This window comes from Amblyraja radiata, chromosome 1 (genome assembly GCF_010909765.2).
Source record: "Amblyraja radiata isolate CabotCenter1 chromosome 1, sAmbRad1.1.pri, whole genome shotgun sequence".
NCBI lineage: Eukaryota > Metazoa > Chordata > Chondrichthyes > Rajiformes > Rajidae > Amblyraja > Amblyraja radiata.
In genome coordinates, this window is record NC_045956.1 from 46,729,144 (window position 1) to 46,747,339 (window position 18,196).

Here is an 18,196-nt window from a genome sequence, read left to right on the forward strand (position 1 = left end):
ATTTACAATATATATTAATGATTTGGACGAGGGAATTGAATGCAACATCTCTAAGTTTGCGGATGACACTAAGCTGGGGGGCAGTGTTAGCTGTGAGGAGGATGCTAGGAGGCTGCAAGGTGACATGGATAGGCTGGGTGAGTGGGCAAATGCAAGGCAGATGCAGTATAATGTGGATAAATGTGAGGTTATCCACATTGGTGGCAAAAACAGGAAGGCAGACTATTATCTAAATGGTGGCCGATTAGGAAAAGGGGAGACGCAACGAGACCTGGGTGTCATGGTACACCAGTCATTGAAAGTAGACATGCAGGTCCAGCAGGCAGTGAAGAAAGCGAATGGTATGTTAGCATTCATAGCAAAAGGATTTGAGTATAGGAGCAGGGAGGTTCTACTGCAGTTGTACAGGGTCTTGGTGAGACCACACCTGGAGTATTGCGTACAGTTTTGGTCTCCAAATCTGAGGAAGGACATTATTGCCATAGAGGGAGTGCAGAGAAGGTTCACCAGACTGATTCCTGGGATGTCAGGACTTTCATATGAAGAAAGACTGGATAGACTAGGCTTGTACTCGCCAGAATTTAGGAGATTGAGGGGGGATCTTATAGAAACTTACAAAATTCTTAAGGGGTTGGACAGGCTAGATGCAGGAAGATTGTTCCCGATGTTGGGGAAGTCCAGGACAAGGGGTCACAGCTTAAGGATAGAGGGGAAACATTTTTCACACAGAGAGTGGTGAATCTCTGGAACTCTCTGCCACAGAAGGTAGTTGAGGCCAGTTCATTGGCAATATTTAAGAGGGTGTTTGATGTGGCCCTTGTGGCTAAAGTGATCAGGAGGTATGGAGAGAAGGCAGGTACAGGATACTGAGTTGGATGATCAGCCATGATCATATTGAATGGCGGTGCAGGCTCGAAGGGCCGAATGGCCTACTCCTGCAACTATTTTCTATGTTTCTATGCAGATGCTGGTTTAAACCAAAGATAGACACAAAATGCTGGAGTAACTCAGCTGGACAGGCAGCATCTCTAGAGAGAAGGAATGGGTGACGTTTCGGGTCGAGATGATGAAGTCTGAAGAAGGGTCTCGACCCGAAATGCCACCCATTCCTTTTCTCCAGAGATGCTGCCTGTCCCGCTGAGTTACGGCAGCATTGTGTCTATCCTCTGTTAAAACTGTCAATGTGGTCAGTGCCTCGCTGTTTGTTGGAGCTTGCTGTGTATAATGTGGTGCTGCCTTTCCTCTATAACTACACTTCGCAGGGACATCAATGGGAAGTCCTGAGATTTCTTTGTCTGCTTGCGTATGGCGTGCACAGCCTAAAGTTGTAGGTCAACTTGTTCTATTTGATCTATTTGTTTGTGCACGTCGGGTTGATTGAATTAGTCGAAACAGGGTGGATCAAGATCCTTCTAAACTCCAGTGAATACAAGCCTAGTCATTTTCAATCTTTCCTCATATGACAGTCCCGCCATCTGAGGGATCAGGTAGTACCTGGAGTATTGTGTGTAATTTTTGTTCCCAAATGTGAGGAAGGACATTATTGCTATTGAGGGAGTGTAGCGTAGGTTCACCAGGTTAATTCCGAGATGGGAAGAACACATGGGTGTCCTTGTACACTAATCACTGAAAGTTGGCGTGCAGGTACAGCAGGCAGTGAAGAAAGCTAATGGAATGTTGGCCTTCATAACAAGAGGATTTCAATATAGGAGTAAAGAGGTTCTTCTGCAGTTGTATAGGGCTCTGGTGAGACCATATCTGGAATATTGTGTACAGTTTTGGTCTCCTAATTTGAGGAAGGACATCCTTGTGATTGAGGCAGTGCAGTGTAGGTTCCTCTTGTAGGTTCACAAGATTGATCCCTGGGATGGCAGGACTGTCATATGAGGAAAGATTGAAAAGACTAGGCTTGTATTCACTGTTGTTTAGAAGGATGAGGGGGTATATTATAGAAACATATAAAATTATAAAAGGACTGGCAAGCTAGATGCAGGAAAAATGTTCCCAATGTTGGGCGAGTCCAGAACCAGGGGCCACAGTCTTAGAATATAGGGGAGGCCATTTAAGACTGGGGTGAGAAAAAACTTTTCCACCTAGAGAGTTGTGAATTTGTGGAATTCCCTGCCACAGAGGGCAGTGGGGGCCAAATCACTGGATGGAGTTAAGAGAGAGTTAGAGCTCTAGGGGCTAGTGGAGTCAAGGGATATGGGAGAAGGCAGGCATGGGCTATTGATAGGGGATGATCAGCCATGATCATAATGAATGGTGGTGCTGGCTCGAATGGCCTCCTCCTGCACCTATTTTCTATGTTTCTATGGTGGGACTCATATGATGAAAGAATGGGTCGACTGGGCTTGTAGTCACTGGAATTTAGGATAAGAGGGGATCTTATAGAAACATGTAAAATTCTTAAAGGATTGGAAAGGCTAGATGCAGGAAAAATGTTCCCGATGTTGGGGGAGTCCAGGACCAGGATTCACTGTTTAAAAATAAGGAGTAGGCCATTTAGGTGTGAGATGAGGAAACATTTTTTTTACCCATAGAGTTGTGAATCTGTGGAATTCTCACCCACAGAAAGCAGTGGAGGCCAATTAACTGGATGTTTTCAAGAGATAGTTAGATTTAGCTCTTTTGGGCTAACAGAATCAAGGGATATGGGGAAAAAGCAGGAACGGGATACTGGTTTTAGATGATCAGCTATGTTCATATTGAATGGCGGTGCTGGCTCGAAAGGCCGAATGGCCTACTCCTGCACCTATTTTTTAATGTTTCTAAGATATATATACATATCGATAAACAGGGACTGATTAGGTATAGTATGGGGAAAAAGCAGGAACGGGATACTGGTTTTAGATGATCAGCCATGTTCATATTGAATGGCGGTGCTGGCTCGAAATGCCGAATGGCCTACTCCTGCACCTATTTTTTAATGTTTCTAAGATATATATACATATCGATAAACAGGGGCTGATTAGGTATAGTCAGCATGGTTTTGTACATAGGAGATCATATCTTACGAATTTGATTGAGTTTTTTGAAGGCTGACGAGGGCAAGGCCGTAAACATTGTGTACCTGGACTTCAGCAAGGCCTTTGATAAGGTTCTGCAAAAAAACCTGCTCACTTCAGCAAAGCACTCTAAATTTCCAATGCTCCACTAAGAACACAAATTGCAGTTGTAATTTAGAGTTACAACACAGTTGCAATGTGTCATTAATATTTAATACATGACAGAGTTGGCTCATTGATAAATTAATGAAGGCTTTGAATCAATACCTATTAATAAGACATTGTTATGTTAATTAACATTTTCCCAGCACTAAGTATTAAATTAAGCCTGGATCTGTGAACTTTCTATATTTATTATGTTTCAATCTGCTTTCCCGATGTTGCTGGGAGGTTTTCCAGTTCTTTTGTGCAATGTGTCACTATTTTGAAACGTTTCTTTGTGAGCTTGTGTTTTATGAAAGGATTGTCAAGTAGCAGGTTTGACCCAGTGTTGTCCTTCTGAGAATTTGGCTGATGATCTCCATAACGATGGAGTGCAGCACCAAAAATGCAGCTTATCATATTAAAAAAGATTTGAAACATACAAAGCTGGCTTTGTATGGAAGGATGTTGGCTGTAAAATGTCCTGCACTCTGTTTAGTAGCTGTTAATCCCACCTCTCCCTTCCCATTCCACCCCTGAGGATACAGAATAGTAACATTGCTTTTTTTGCTGTTATCTCTATACGGTAAAGGTTTCTATTTTCCTCTGATCCTTTCTAATGTTGGAGCCATTGAATCTAATGGAGCTTTTCAAATTATGATTTGGTCAATTGTGTGTATGTAAACCAGCCAATATAATAGCTGTATTAACCAAACACTGGTTGAAGGATCAACGAAAAAGCATTTTTCTACCTGCAAATGCTTTGTATCTATCTCCAGATCCTCACACAGTCTCCTAACATGCACAGAAATAAATCTTCCGATCCTGACATTTTTGTGAAGGTTGATTCTCTCTGTTGTATGGACTATGAACTAAATGTCTTTATTTTTTTGGTGAAACATTATTATTAAATTAGGTAAATACCTATAAGCAGCAAAGATCTTATAGCTCCGCTATAAGATCTTTAATAAGCAGTAGGTTGAGTGTTGTACTTTCCTTTGGTTTAGGGCTGCAATCCAGTTGATTTTCTGTAGTTTGCAGATACTCTGTTCTGTATGTGTTCCCCTGATGGAGGTTCGGCTGGTGGTGACTGGCTGCTTCTAGGGACATGACATTAGGGTTTTGCAACTGAGGAAGGGAAGCAAATTTTAGCATTAGTACATTGCCTGTATAATATCAGTTGCCCTGCAACAGTTTGCGTATAATATTTGTAGACCATTCAAAAATTCCATCATGTTAATAATGGCATTCATAAAATTCTGACATTCCTAATATGGAGTTAATGAGGGGAAATATATTGGCCCGGAATGTATATTTGACATCATGCCTTCATAATTACTGGTCTATTTATTTTTTTCTATCCAAATTGCTGAAAGTGTAGGTTGATAATAGAAACATAGAAAATAGGGGTAGGAATAAGCCAAGCAGTCCTTGGAGCTTGCAGTGCCGCTCTCTGTGATCATGGCCGATCATCCAAATTCAGTAAATGGACACAAAGTGCTGGAGTAAATCAGCGGGTCAGGCAGCAGCTTTAGAGAACATAGATAGGTGATGTTTTGGGTCAAGACCCTTTTTCGGACTCGCATTTCAGGTTTGGTCCCTTCTTCAATAGGTCCTGAATTCCAAATCCAGCACCCAGTTCTGGTCTTCTCTCCATATCACTTTATTTTTTCACCCATAAGGAGTAGCAGCCCCAGCCCCTGGTGAACGTTCCATCGTGTGATGTCACAATGCCCGATGCTCACAGATGTCCATTCGGAATGGATCCATTTACATATGCCTTTGCAGGAGCCCCAGCCCCTGGTGAACGTTCCATCGTGTGATGTCACAATGCCCAATGTTCACATATGTCCAATCGGAACTTAAGAGGGAGTTAGATGTGGCCCTTGTGGCTAAAGGGATCAGGGGATATGGAGAGAAGGCAGGTACAGGATACTGAGTTGGATGATCAGCCATGATCATATTGAATGGTGGTGCAGGGCTCAAAGGGCCGAATGGCCTACTCCTGCACTTAATTTCTATGTTTCTATGTTTCCCTCTCCTCACCCCTCTCCCTCTCCACCCATCCCTCTCTCCCCCACCCCTCTCTCTTCCCCTCCCTTTCCCTCTCTCCCCCACCCCTTCCTCTTACCCCTCTGTTCCTCTTCCACCACTCCCCCGTCCCTCTTCCACCACTCCCGCTACCCCTCCCTTCCTCCTTCCCTTCCCACTCTTCCACTTCTCTCCCCCTTCTCTCCTCCCCCCTCCCTCTCCTCACCCCTCTCCCTCTCCCATCCCTCTCTCCCCCACCCCCTTCCCTCTCTCCCCCGCCCCCTTTCCTCCTATCCCTCTGTCCGTCTTCCGTCACTCCCCCTACCCCTCTCCTCCTCCCTCCCCACTCTACCACTTCTCTCCCCCCACCCCCTCCACTCTCCCCCCACCCCTCTCCCCCTCCCTCCCTCTTCCCCTCCCTCCCCATCCCCCCCTCCCCCACATCTCTCTTCCCATCCCCCTCTCTCACCCCCTACCCCGCTCTCTTCTCCCCAAATCTGTCCCGTTTCCTCCTTCCCTCTCTCCCCCACCCCCCTTCCCTCTCTCCCCCACCCCCCTTCCCTCTCTCCCCCCGCCCCCTTCCCCCTACCCCTCTGCCCCTCTTCCATCACTCCCCCTACCCCTCTCCTCCCTCCCCACTCTTCCTCTTCTCTCCCCCCTTCCCCCTCCTCTCTCCCCACTCCTTCCCCTCTCTCCCCCCACCCCTCTCCCCCTCCCTCCATCCTCCCCATCCCCCAGGTCTCTCTCCCCATCCCCCTCTCTCACCTCCTACCCTGCTCTCCTTTCCCTCCCAAATCTGTCCCGTTTCCCCCTCCTCCTCTCCCCTCCCTCCCCTCTTCTCACCTCCCCTCCCCCCACCTGTGTGTTTTGGGGGTGGTTAATGTGAGTGTGATGCCGCAGCCCCCCCCCCTCCCTCCGCAAACGCCGTTAGGGAAACAGACCCAACGGGTCTGCACTTGGTCTAGTTAATATATAAAACTGTGTGCCTGCCGTCCGTCCGTCCGACTGCCGCTGCCTTTCTTCCTTTTGATTCGTTCCATCGTGTGATGTCACAATGCCCAATGTTCACATATGTCCAATCGGAATGGATGCATTTACATATGCCTTTGCAGGAGTCCCAGCCCATGGTGAACGTTCCATTGTGTGATGTCACAATGCCCAATGCTCAAAGACATTCTTGCCATAGAGGGAGTACAGAGAAGGTTCACCAGACTGATTCCTGAGATGTCAGGACTTTCATATGAAGAAAGACTGGATAGACTCGGCTTGTACTCGCTAGATTTTAGAAGATTGAGGGGGGATCTTATAGAAACCGATGTTGGGGAAGTCCAGAACAAGGGGTCACAGTTTAAGGATAAGGGGGAAATATTCTAGGACCGAGATGAGAAAAACATTTTTCACACAGAGAGTGGTGAATCTCTGGAATTCACTGCCACAGAAGGTAGTTGAGGCCTGTTCATTGGCTATATTTAAGAGGGAGTTAGATGTGGCCCTTGTGGCTAAAGGGATCAGGGGGTATGGAGAGAAGGCAGGTACAGGATACTGAGTTGGATGATCAGCCATGATCATATTGACTGGAGGTGCATGCTCGAAGGGCCGAATGGCCTACTCCTGCACCTGAATATCTATGTTTCTAAGTTTCCCTCTTCTCACCCCTCTCCCTCTCCACCCATCCCTCTCTCCCCCACCCCCCTTCACTCTCTACCCTATCCCCTTCCCTCTCTCCCCCCGCCCCCTTCCCCCCTGTCCCTCTTCCACCACTCCCCCTACCCCTCCCTCCCCACTCTTCCACTTCTCTCCCTCACACCACCCCTCTCTCTCCCCCTCCCTTCCCTATCCCTTCCCTATCCCTCCCCTCTACCCCCCCCCACCCCTTCCCCCTACCCCACTATCCCTCCCCACTCTTTCCCCCCTCTCCCCCCACCTCTCTCCCCCTCCCTCCACACTCTTCCCCCTCCCTCCACTCTTACCCCTCCCTCCTCCTCTCCGTCCCCATCCCTCCCCCCCACATCTCTCTCCCCTCCCCATCCCTCTCTCCTCCCTCTCTTCCACTTCACTTCTCTCCCCCCTTCCCCCTCCACTCTCCCTCCCCGCTCTTTCCCCTCTCTCCACCCACCCCTCTCCCCTTCCCTCCCTCCTCCCCTCCCTCCCCATCCCCCCCCCCTCACCCACATCTCTCTCCCCAACCCCCTCTCTCACCCCCTACCCCGCTCTCCTTCCCCTCCCAAATCTGTCCCGTTTCCTCCTCCTCCTCTCCCCTCCCTCCCCTCTTCTCATCCCCCCTACCCCCACCTGTGTGTTTCGGGGGTGGTTAATGTGAGTGTGATGCCTCAGACCCCCCCCCCCCGCAAACGCCGTTGGGGAAACCGACCCAACGGGTCTGCACTTGGTCTAGTATATATATAAATGTCTTCTTGAATTTTATTATCTCAGTGGCAGTAGCTCTGAATCTTGTGACCATCATTCCAAGTATGGGAGGGAATGCATCTAGTTCTAAAATGTTTCCTGTATTTGCAGGTGAATGGAAGACGAGGTCTGGTACCAATCTGTTTCCTTGAGGACACCAGCATTAGATTGCCAAAAACATTGAAGCACAACGCAGTAAGGGTCATGTACTTTGTCATTTATTTTACAGAGTTGTTTCCCCCCCTTTGTTCTGCACATTAGACACACTGATGGAGCCAATGTCAACAATTCCTCTGGACATGACAGTCTGCAAACTGGGGTATTAAAGGAAGTAGCTGCTGTGAGAATAGGTCTGTAGGATTTTGTTGACTAACATTCCCTTGATTCTGGATAAGCCCCAGAAAATCAGGGAACAGCAAATGTTCTTTAAAGGAAGAAGATGGAAAGAAGGACGCAATAGCCAGTTAGGCCAACATTTCTGTTTAGTAAAATATTGGATCTATTTTCAAGGAGGCAATAACAGGGCAATAAATAAAACAATCAGATAAAATCAACTTGTTTTATGAAAAAGCTCTCATTGATAATTCACTACAGTTCCTCGAGGATATAACAAATTTGCTTTATCAGAAAACTTTTGATAAAGTGCCACATAGAGCGTTAGATAAGAGATGAGAATCGTATATTGGCTGGATAGAGAGTCAAGAGTATTTTATTGCCATATGTCCCAGACAGAACAATGACATTCTTGTAGCAGCACAACAGAATATGTAAACATCAAAGATAGACACAAAATGCTGGAGTAATTAGTGGAACTGGCACAATCCTGTCTGCCTGTCCCAGTGAGTTACTCCAGCATTATGTGTCTACCTTCTGTGTAAACCAGCATCTATGATTTCTTCTTACAGAATATGTAAATAGTACTCTGTAAACAATATAATCGACTATCAGGGTGTCTGAATAAATAGGTCACTCTTGGAATGGCAATTAGTAACTTGATCGGTGTCATGGGGATCAGTGATACCCATCAACTATATACAATGTACATTAATGACTTGGATGAAGGAACTGAGTTGTGCTGCAGCCAACTTTGCCAATGTGGCAATGATAGCTGGATTAACAAGCTGTGAGAATGGCACTGCAAGCCTCAAGGGCTATCGATAAGTGAGTGGGCTTGAACCGGGCCGATGGAATACCATGAGGGAGAAGGTGAGGTTATCCAGAATTAAAATGCAAAAAATATTATTTAAATGGACTAAGATTACAAATTGTGGTAAAAAGCAATCAGGGGACCCTGGTGTATGAAAAACGAAATGTTGATATGCAGATACAGCAAGTAATTCATAAGATTAGTGGAATGAGGAGCTTTATTGCAAGGGGTATAGAGTATAAAATTAGGAAAGTTTGAATGCAACTTTACATGGTGCTGATGAGACTGTGCCGAGAGTATTCAGGTCAGTTTTGGAATCCACATTTAAGGGAGGTTTACTGGAATTCAAGGCTAGGCCAAGAAAGTTCACTAGGTTAATTCCTGGGTTGATGTTTGAAGAGAGGATGAGCAGATAGGGCCTATGTTCAGATGAGATAACACATAAGATACCGAGGGGGTTTAACAGAGTGGATGCTAAGAGGATATTTCCTCCAAATTAGGATATCTAGAATTAGGGTCCATAGAATATTTACCCAATATTTGACCAAAATATATTCATAGTGCTTTTCATTTTTGCAGCAAATAGTTAATTGTTGCTCCACATCTTCTAAAATTAAACATAACAAACAAACTGCTGGAGGAATTGCTGGTCAGGCAGCTTTTGTGGAGGCAAATGGATGGACACTGTTTTGGGGATTGGATCCTTCATCAGACGCTGCGTAACCGCTGATTTATTCCAGCGCATTAAACTAACGTGCAGTTCTTTGCTTCTTCTTTTATTTTCCAGCCCTGGTCAGTGAGTTCACCACCCGGATGTGATGGGATGCCCAGGCTAACAAACTCCTCAGAACACCTCCACAAACAAAACTCTTAACAGGTGAGTATTGATGAAAAGAGTATGAATGTTGTACGTTTTTTTGCGAATGCATATCATTGCAAATTTGTCATTGTTTGCTTCCATTCAACTAAATGAAAGGCACGAATTCTTGCAAGTGAACTGCAAGTGCAAGTGAATATAGCTACGAGAATATTGTATGTTGACAGAAGTGCCAGGGGATGAATAATTAAAATATTTAACTTATGAATGATAACTGGTTGAAACATTCTATACCATTACCATTTATGTTTCAATGTGTCACATGCTTTGGTTGTGCAAATAATTACAATACAGATGTGTGCTGATCAAACCACAGTTAGTTAGCTGAGCTAGCCCCATTGAGAATTACAAATGAGTACTATGTGATGTGATGGTGGCTAGAACGCCGATTGGCAATAACTTGAATTCCTTTGGGTGAATAGAGACCATCAAATTATGCATGGAAAAGCTATTGAACTGTTCTTTCAATACTTTAATGGTAGGTCTTTCAGTGATAAGGAGCTGGGGTGTGGGGGAGGGGGTGTGTGGGGGCAGAGGGGTGTGGAGAGGGGGAGGGGAGATGGGGATGGGGAGGGGGGGCATAGAGGTGTGTGTAGGGGAGCGGGGTGTGGGGGAGGGGGATCTGGGGAAGGGGGGGGTGGGGGGAACAGGGGGGTAGGGGAGGTGTGGGGGTAGGGGGACGTGTGGGAAAGGGGGGGTGTGGGAAAGGGGGGGGGTGTGGGAAGGGGGACGCAGCTTGCACTCTGCTCACCCCGCACCTTCAGCTTTCGGCCTCTTGCATCAGATCCCGGTCCTACTCCGACTTCACTCAGAGGCTTCCGGTTCAACTTAAAAGCTCCCGGCTTGCCTTGCTGGTCGCTGCAGAAGCAGCCCGCATGCTGCTCTCTGCCCGCTGCACGCTGCTCAGCACTCAGCCCCACCTCCGGGGATTTATTCTCCGTGGGTGCCAGAAGGGTGTTACCTTCATGGTGACTGACAGGCGAGAAGACAAATCTGCTGACCTCACGATTTTTTTAAACCTTCATGAATTGTCTAATATTTCACCGATCGGAACAAAACGTGGTGCGCTTGGAGCAGAGGAGAACGGTGAGTAAGGTGGCGAAAAACCCTAGCGATATAGGGTTTTGCGCAGATTAAAAATAACCGCAAACCGGAAGTGGTCAAGATGAGAGTTTTAGTAATAGTATAGATAGATAGATACAGATGAAGATAACCAAAGCAACATATAAACTGTAGCTTTTATATGTGAACATTTTATATGTTGAAAGATTCAAAACAATACATCTACTATGATAGATGCTAATTCTTCATATGACAAAGAAGTTTAGGGAGAAGATATCAATAGAATGAATCATTGAGGAAATTATTGTACAGAAGGGAAGCACAGATTAAAAACAGTGAATGTCTTGTCTCTGATCGTGAGGATAAATAAATCAAACAAGCAGCTGCAGTCTTCAGTTTCATTTTAAAGGTTTTCGGTAAAGCAAAATAGATTGACCAACAGAGAGGTCAGGGTAGTTTCCAGAAGAGAATTAATCAAATATAAACTTCTCTGACATTTTGAAGAAATAAATAAGATCTAATATGCATGCTCGTGATGCAAAACAAATTATTCCCAAAGGTGTTTAACGAGAGTTCATAAAAGACTTTCCTTAAGTAAAATTCCATTGAGATTTGGACTAAGTATTGAATATGGATTTGAAATTGAAGTGTTGAAATTACAGCTACTTGGTCAAGCAAAGTATTGATAGGGATGAACCAGAAGTCATTGACTGGACCAATTCTGTTTCTAATTTGCAACAATAGCTTGGACCTGGGTAAAGACCTGTAAATTGTTCAAGTGTACAAAATATATTCGACTAGGTCAGTGGAAATGCAGGTAAGGAATCACAGAGTCATTTGACAAAATATAAATTGAGCCTGATGACATTTTATACCATATGATATAAAGCACTGGAGAGAAAAATGGTCAATATTTTGGTTATTATTTTCAATTCAACAATGCAGAATGAATGCACTTGATTAATGGGGAGGTGCAAAGATGAATCAAATGCTACTCCCCAGGCATGGAAACTGGACTTTGTGGAAAGCATTGGAGAAACATAGGGCAAGAAATGTCTCTTCTTTTATATGTGTGATGCAGTAACTAATTAACTGAAATTAGTAAATGGAGTTTAATGCAACTTGGAGTAATGAAAGGAATTAGAAGGGCAAATAAGTGGCATGAAATATGATGGGCAGTTTAGATTGAGGAAAATCCCAATGTAAAATGCATAGGATGGGCACCAGGGTAACCAGAGAAAGAATAGGACTCATTGGGAACTAAAATGTCAGTCTTTACATGGAACAAGAGGATGTAGGTGAGGTTTTAAATAACAACATCTTGGGAAATGGCATTGCGATTCGATAATTCAGGAGAAGGTGATGAGATTCCAGACATATTGCCATTATAAAAATGGTAAAAAATGTCTTCCCAAGCTTAAAGGTGAATAACTCCCCAGGGCCTGATCAGGTGTATACCATATTGGGTTTTTTTGGGGGGGGGGGGGGGCAAGGGAAGAGATTGCTGGACCCTTTACAGACATTTTAAATCTTCACTTGCCACAGGTGAGGTGTTAGATGACTGGAAGATAGCACATTTGGTACCTTTATTCAAGAAAGGCAGCTGTGATAAATCAGGTAGGGATGGGAGATTTAAAGAAGATTAAGGATTCCAAGATGGCAGGCCCGTACGAAGCTTTCCAAAAAGGGGGGGTGGCATAACAGGATTACAAAAAATTTAATGTGAAATAGTGTGCGCGCTGCGCACATCACAAGCGCGAAGCGTGAAGTCCCTCGAAGCCAGGGTCCTGGGCCCGTTAAGGGTCCTGGAAGCTCTGGGGTTTTAGATGCTCTCTGATGCATTCTGAGCCTTATTTTGGAGCATTTTTGCACCAAATTTATGACCAATATTTCAGAAATTAACAGGAATCTGAGGTAGCTTTTTCACACAAAGGGTGCTGAATGTATGTATGTAACAAGCTGCCAGAGGAGGTAGTTAAGGCTGGGACTATCCTAATGTTTAAGAGACATTTGGACACGTACATGGATAGGACAGGTTTAGATGGATATGTACCAAACGCGTGTGAGTGGGACTAGTTTAGATGGGACATATTGGTCGGTGTGGGCAAGTTGGGTTTCCACACTGCATCAATCTACGACTAAAAAGTTAAGAAGAAAAATGCATGTAGATAAGTAGAGCAGATTTGAAAGAGGAGTGAAATGTAAAGGCAGAGAGAGGTTTATGGGTGCAAAGGAACATAGGAAAGAAGGGGGGAGAGTGGGCTTGGGCAGATGGGTGAAGGGAAAATAGACACAAAGTGCTGGAGTAACTCAATGCGTCAGGCAACATCTGTGGAGAATATGAATAGGTGACGTTTCACAGAGTTCTGGAGTAACTCGGTGGGTCAGGCAGCATCTCTGGAGAACATGGATAGATGGCATGTCACAGAGTGCTGGAGTAACTCAGTGAGTCAGGCAGCATCTCTGGAGAAATGATATAGATTATATTTCGGGTCAAGACTCTTCTTCAGTAATATTCATGATGTGCCATGCATAGACATTCCTGAATGTTACCCAAACCATCGTGAGCTACTTTGTTCCAGTGCTTGCCCTCTCCTATAACGTCTCTGCTGCCTTGGGTGATGCAGGACAGGACACAAGCTTTGGGACAGGGTGTGAAGCTGTTGCCGTCTGTCCCAGCCTGGTAAATACCTGGATGGAGTGGATGTGGAGAGGATGTTTCCACTAGTGGGAGAGTCTAGAACCAGTGGCCACAGCCTCGGAATTAAAAGACATTCATTTAGGAAGGAGATGAGCAGGAATTTTTTAAGTCAGAGGGTGGTGAACTGTGGAATTTATTGCCATAGCTAGCTGTGGAGGTCAAGTCAATGGACATTTTTCAGGAGGAGATTGATAGATTCTTGATTGATACGGGTGTCAGAGGTAATGGGGAGAAGGCAGGAGAATGGGTTTGAGAGGGAAAGATAGAGTCATAGGGTGATACAGTGTGGAAACAGGCCCTTCGGCACAGCATGTCCCATCTGCACTAGTCCCACCTGCCCATGTTTGATCCATATCCCTCCGAACCTGTCCTATCCATGTACCTGTCTAACTGTTTCTTAAATGTTGTGATAGTCCCAGCCTCAACTACCTCCTCTGGCAGCTTGTTCCATACACCTACCACCCTTTGTGTGAAAAACATACCCCTCAGATTCCTATTAAATCTTTTGCCCTTCACCTTCAACTTATGTCCTCTGCTCCTTGATTCACCTACACTGGGCAAAAGACTATCTACATATCTATTCAAATTATGATTTTATACACATCTATTAGATAATTCCTCATCCTCCTGTGCTCCATGAAATAGAGTCCCAGCCTTCTCAACCTCTCCCTATAGCTCTGGCCCTCTAGTCCTGGCAACATCCTCGTAAATCTTCACTGTACCCTTTCCAGTTTGATGACATCTTTCCTATAACATGGTGCCCAGAACTGAATACAATACTCTGAATGCGGCCTCACCACCTTCTTATGCAACTGCAACATGACCTCCCAACCTCTATACTCAGCCTGACCCGCTGAGTTACTCCAGCACTCTGTGAAACGTCACAGAACAGGGCAAGATTAGCAAGTTTGCTGATGATACAGAAGTGAGTGGTTTTGCACATATTGAAGATGGTTGTGAAAGATTGCAGCAGGATCTGGATCAATTAGCCAGGTGGGCAGAAGAATGGTTGATGGTTGCATGGTTCCTTGAAGGTCGTGTCACAGGTATAGCAGGTGGTCAAAACGTATTTTGGCACTTTGGCCTTCATCTGTCAGTGTTGAGTATAGAAGTTGGGAGGTCATGTTGCAGTTGTATAAGACGTTGGTGAGACTGCATTTAGAATATTGTGTTCAGTTCTGGGTACCATGTTATAGGAAAGATGTCAAACTGAAAAGAGTACAGAGATCCCCATCTGGATCAGTCCAATCAGGGTTGTGTCATCCGCAAACTTGAGAAGCTTGACAGAGGAGTCAGTGGAGGTGCAGTCATTGATGTGGCGAGAGTAGAGGAGAGGGGAGAGTACGCATCTTGCGGTGCTCCTATGCTGAGCGTTTGCGGGTCCGAGATATGCTTTCCCGTCTCACATTCTGCTTCCTGTCTGTCAGAAAGCTGGTGATCCACCGACAGAGGGGTTCAGGCACAGTCAACTCAGAAAGTTTGGAGCGTAGTAGCTCTGGCACAATGGTGTTGAATGCAGAGCTAAAATCAACAAACAAAATCCTCGCATAGGTCCCCTAGCGGTCTAGGTGCTGGAGGATGAAGTGTAGGTCCAGATTGACTGTGTCATCCACAGATCTATTGGCCCGGTATGGAAAATGCAGAGGGTCCAGCAGAGGGATTGTGATATTTTTCAGCTTGACCAGCACAAGCCTTTCAACAGTCTTCATGACTACAGAGGTCAGTGCGACAAGCCTGTAGTCATTAAGAACAGTAATTCTTACCTTTTTGGGTACAGGGACAATAGTGGAGACTTTGAAGCAGGCAGGGATGGTACATCTTTGCAGGGACTGGTTAAAAGTGAGTAATTGGGTGTGAAGTGTTGGTTGGGGTGGGAAAGGGTCCACTCTTTTCATACTGGAGGCCTTAAGTAGGTGTGAAGTGGTGAATGGGAAGGAGAGGGTGCAGGGTCCATTCTTTGCAGACTGGGGTCTGGCTGTGTTTGTTGGGGAGGGGGTACCAGGGTTACGTTTCTGATTTTCAAACCTGCAGTAAAACACATTCAGGTTGTTGGTCAGCTGACGATTGTCCAAAGAGCGGGGCGCTTTCCTCTTATAGCTGGTGATTTCTTGCATGCCCTTCCAAACTGAAGAAGTGTCACTAGCTGAGAGCTTGCTCCGCTAATTCTCAGAATACCTTTCCTTGGTATCTCTGATTCCTCTTCTCAGCTCTTTATCGATTAGGTTATCTTTTAACTCTTTAACGATTAGGCTATCGGCTTGACGCATATTTGCCCCTCCCCCCCCCGATCTTGAAATGGAAATGTTACATCTGTATATAATGATCCCATTAAAATGTGTATTTATGTCACAAACTATGGAATTCATATTTTTCAGTATTATTATCAAGGAAAAGAAAGCAGTTCCAATTGTTTGATATTATTTGATATTGTTTAAAATTATTCATATGGAGGAGAAAATATAATAGCTCTAAAACCTACTTTAATTTTGCAATCTCACTAAAGATAATCCCCCTTTCCCTCTTCCCTCCCCCATCTCTCTCTCCCCTCCCTTCCCCTCTCTCTCTCCCCCTCCCACACCCGCCCCCCCATCTTTCTGGCGGGGGGCGAAGATGAAGATGGCGCGGGCCCAACGGGGGTGGCGTTGGCCCAGCAAGGGTCAGCTGGGGTGGCGTGGGCCCAGTGGGGGTGGCGTGGGCCAGCGGGGGTGGCGTGGGCTCAGCGTGGGCCAGCGGGGTTGTTGTGGGCTCAGCGGGGGTGGCGTGGGCCCTGCAGGGGTCAGCGGGGGTGGCGTGGGCACTGTGGGGGTGGCGTGGGCCAGCGGAATTTTTTTTTTTTTTACGGGAAAAAAAGCAGCCGAATTTTTATTTTTTTTCCCCGGGATTTTTTCTTAATCTGGGAGAAAAATGGGGGTGTGGTCGCACCCAACGCACCCCCCCTTCGGACACCCCCCTTTTGGATCGCACCTGCCTGCGGCAACTTTTGCGAAGCACCAGAACATAAAAGGTTCACCTACAACTTCCAACAACTCACCCGCATCAGGGAAACGGCAGAAATCGGTGCTGTTTCGGACAAGCTGCTTGGGCACTTGAAGGCTCTTGCGATTTCGCGATCTCCCGCAGCTGTGGGAGCCCAGGACTTTAAACTTTCCCACGCTGTCTGTAAAACTCCTGACCCGACGGAGGAACGCAGGTACGGTACCTGGAAACTCGGGGATGACCTCGAGCCGACGAGCTGGATCTTCCAGGAACAACGGAGCTGGAGCTGCTGACTTTGAGGGAACCCCCGTTCGTTACGGAACTGAAGCTGTCGTCCGTGAGGGAATCCCAGTTCCAGCGCAGGTCCGCAGAAACAGCAGGTACAGTAAGCACAGTACCTGGAAACAAAGGGGACGCCTCCATTGTGTCCGGAAACGTGGCTGACGGGCAGGACATCAGGTCAGACTGAAGCGCAGGGGACTTCGGCCCTCTCTCCCTACTATCCTACTGGCCAATGTACAGTCCCTTGAAAATAAAGTGGAGGACTTGAGGACAAGGCTGCTTTACCAAAGGGAGCTGAGGGAATGCTCTGTGTTCTGTTTCACAGAGACATGGCTCACCCCCAGCTCCCCAGACACAGCGGTCCAGCCTGAACGGTTTTCCATCCACCATATTGACCGTACACTGGCATCTGGGAAAGGGAGAGGAGGAGGCGTCTGCCTCATGGCCAACTCTGCGTGGTGCTCAGACGTGGCAGTCCTGTCCAACTCCTGCTCTCCACACCTCGAACATCTGGTGGTGAAGTGCCGTCCCTTCTACCTCCCAAGGGAATTCACCTCCATCATCCTGACCGCAATCTACATCCCACCCCAGGCAGACGTCCGTCTGGCACTGGAGGAGCTGCACGCCGTGGTCAACAAACACCAGACGTCTTACCCCGACGCATTCACCACCATTGCTGGGGACTTCAATAAGGCGAACCTCAAGAAATCACTCCCTAACTTGCACCAACATGTCTCCTGCTGCACCATAGGACCTAACACCCTCGACCACTGCTACACCACCATCAAGAATGCCTATCGTTCTATCCCTCGCCCTCACTTTGGTAAATCCGACCAAACCACCGTGCTGCTTCTTCCTGCCTACAATTGAAGAGCGCACCCCCAGAGGTGAGGACTGTACAGAGCGGGGGGAAGGGGGGGGGGGGGGGGCAGAGGAACAACTCCAGGAATGTTTGGAGTCTGTAGACTGGGAATGTTTCACAATCAGAAAACTTGGATGAACTCTGAGATCCGCACTCTTCTGAAGACCAGACACCGGGCATTCATGTCAGATGATACAGAGGTCTACAAGAAGTCCATATACAACCTTGGTAAGGCCATCAAAAAGGCCAAAAGGGACTTCTGCTCCAAGCTGGAGGATGAGACAGATGTTCGGCAGCTGTGGCGGGGTCTGAATGCAATCACCTCCTACAAGGCGAAATGAGGAGGCAGCTCGAATATCGGCGAAACATCACTCCCTGACGAGCTCAATGCGTTTTACGCACGCTTTGATAGGGAGAATACTGATGTGCCTTCCCGAGCCCCCATTCGCTGTGATGGTATTTCAGTCTCAGTCACAGAGGCCGACGTCAGGAAATCCTTCAGAGGGGTGAACCCTCGAAAAGCGCCTGGACCTGATGGTATACCCGGTCGTGTTCTAAAACCCTATGCGGACCAACTGGCTGGAGTTTTTGCGGACATTTTCAACCTCTCACTTCTGAGGTCTGAGGTTCACACCTGCTTCAAAAGGGCATTGATTATACCAGTGCCCAAGAAGAGTAAGGTGACGTGCCTCAATGACTATCG

At 46.5% G+C, this 18,196-nt stretch overlaps 1 protein-coding gene across 4 annotated transcripts in view; it reads left to right on the plus strand.

The window, feature by feature from the left end:
• Window positions 1–18,196, plus strand: part of c1h4orf50 (chromosome 1 C4orf50 homolog) — a 135,320-nt gene that overhangs the window by 107,520 nt on the left and 9,604 nt on the right. For all 4 annotated transcript variants that reach the window (XM_033021092.1, XM_033021119.1, XM_033021101.1 and 1 more), the window contains 2 exons: window positions 7,698–7,781; window positions 9,521–9,610. In XM_033021092.1, coding sequence (XP_032876983.1) covers window positions 7,698–7,781; window positions 9,521–9,607 — 171 coding nt within the window. In that variant the 3' untranslated portion in view covers window positions 9,608–9,610. The remainder of the gene's footprint in view (window positions 1–7,697; window positions 7,782–9,520; window positions 9,611–18,196) is intronic.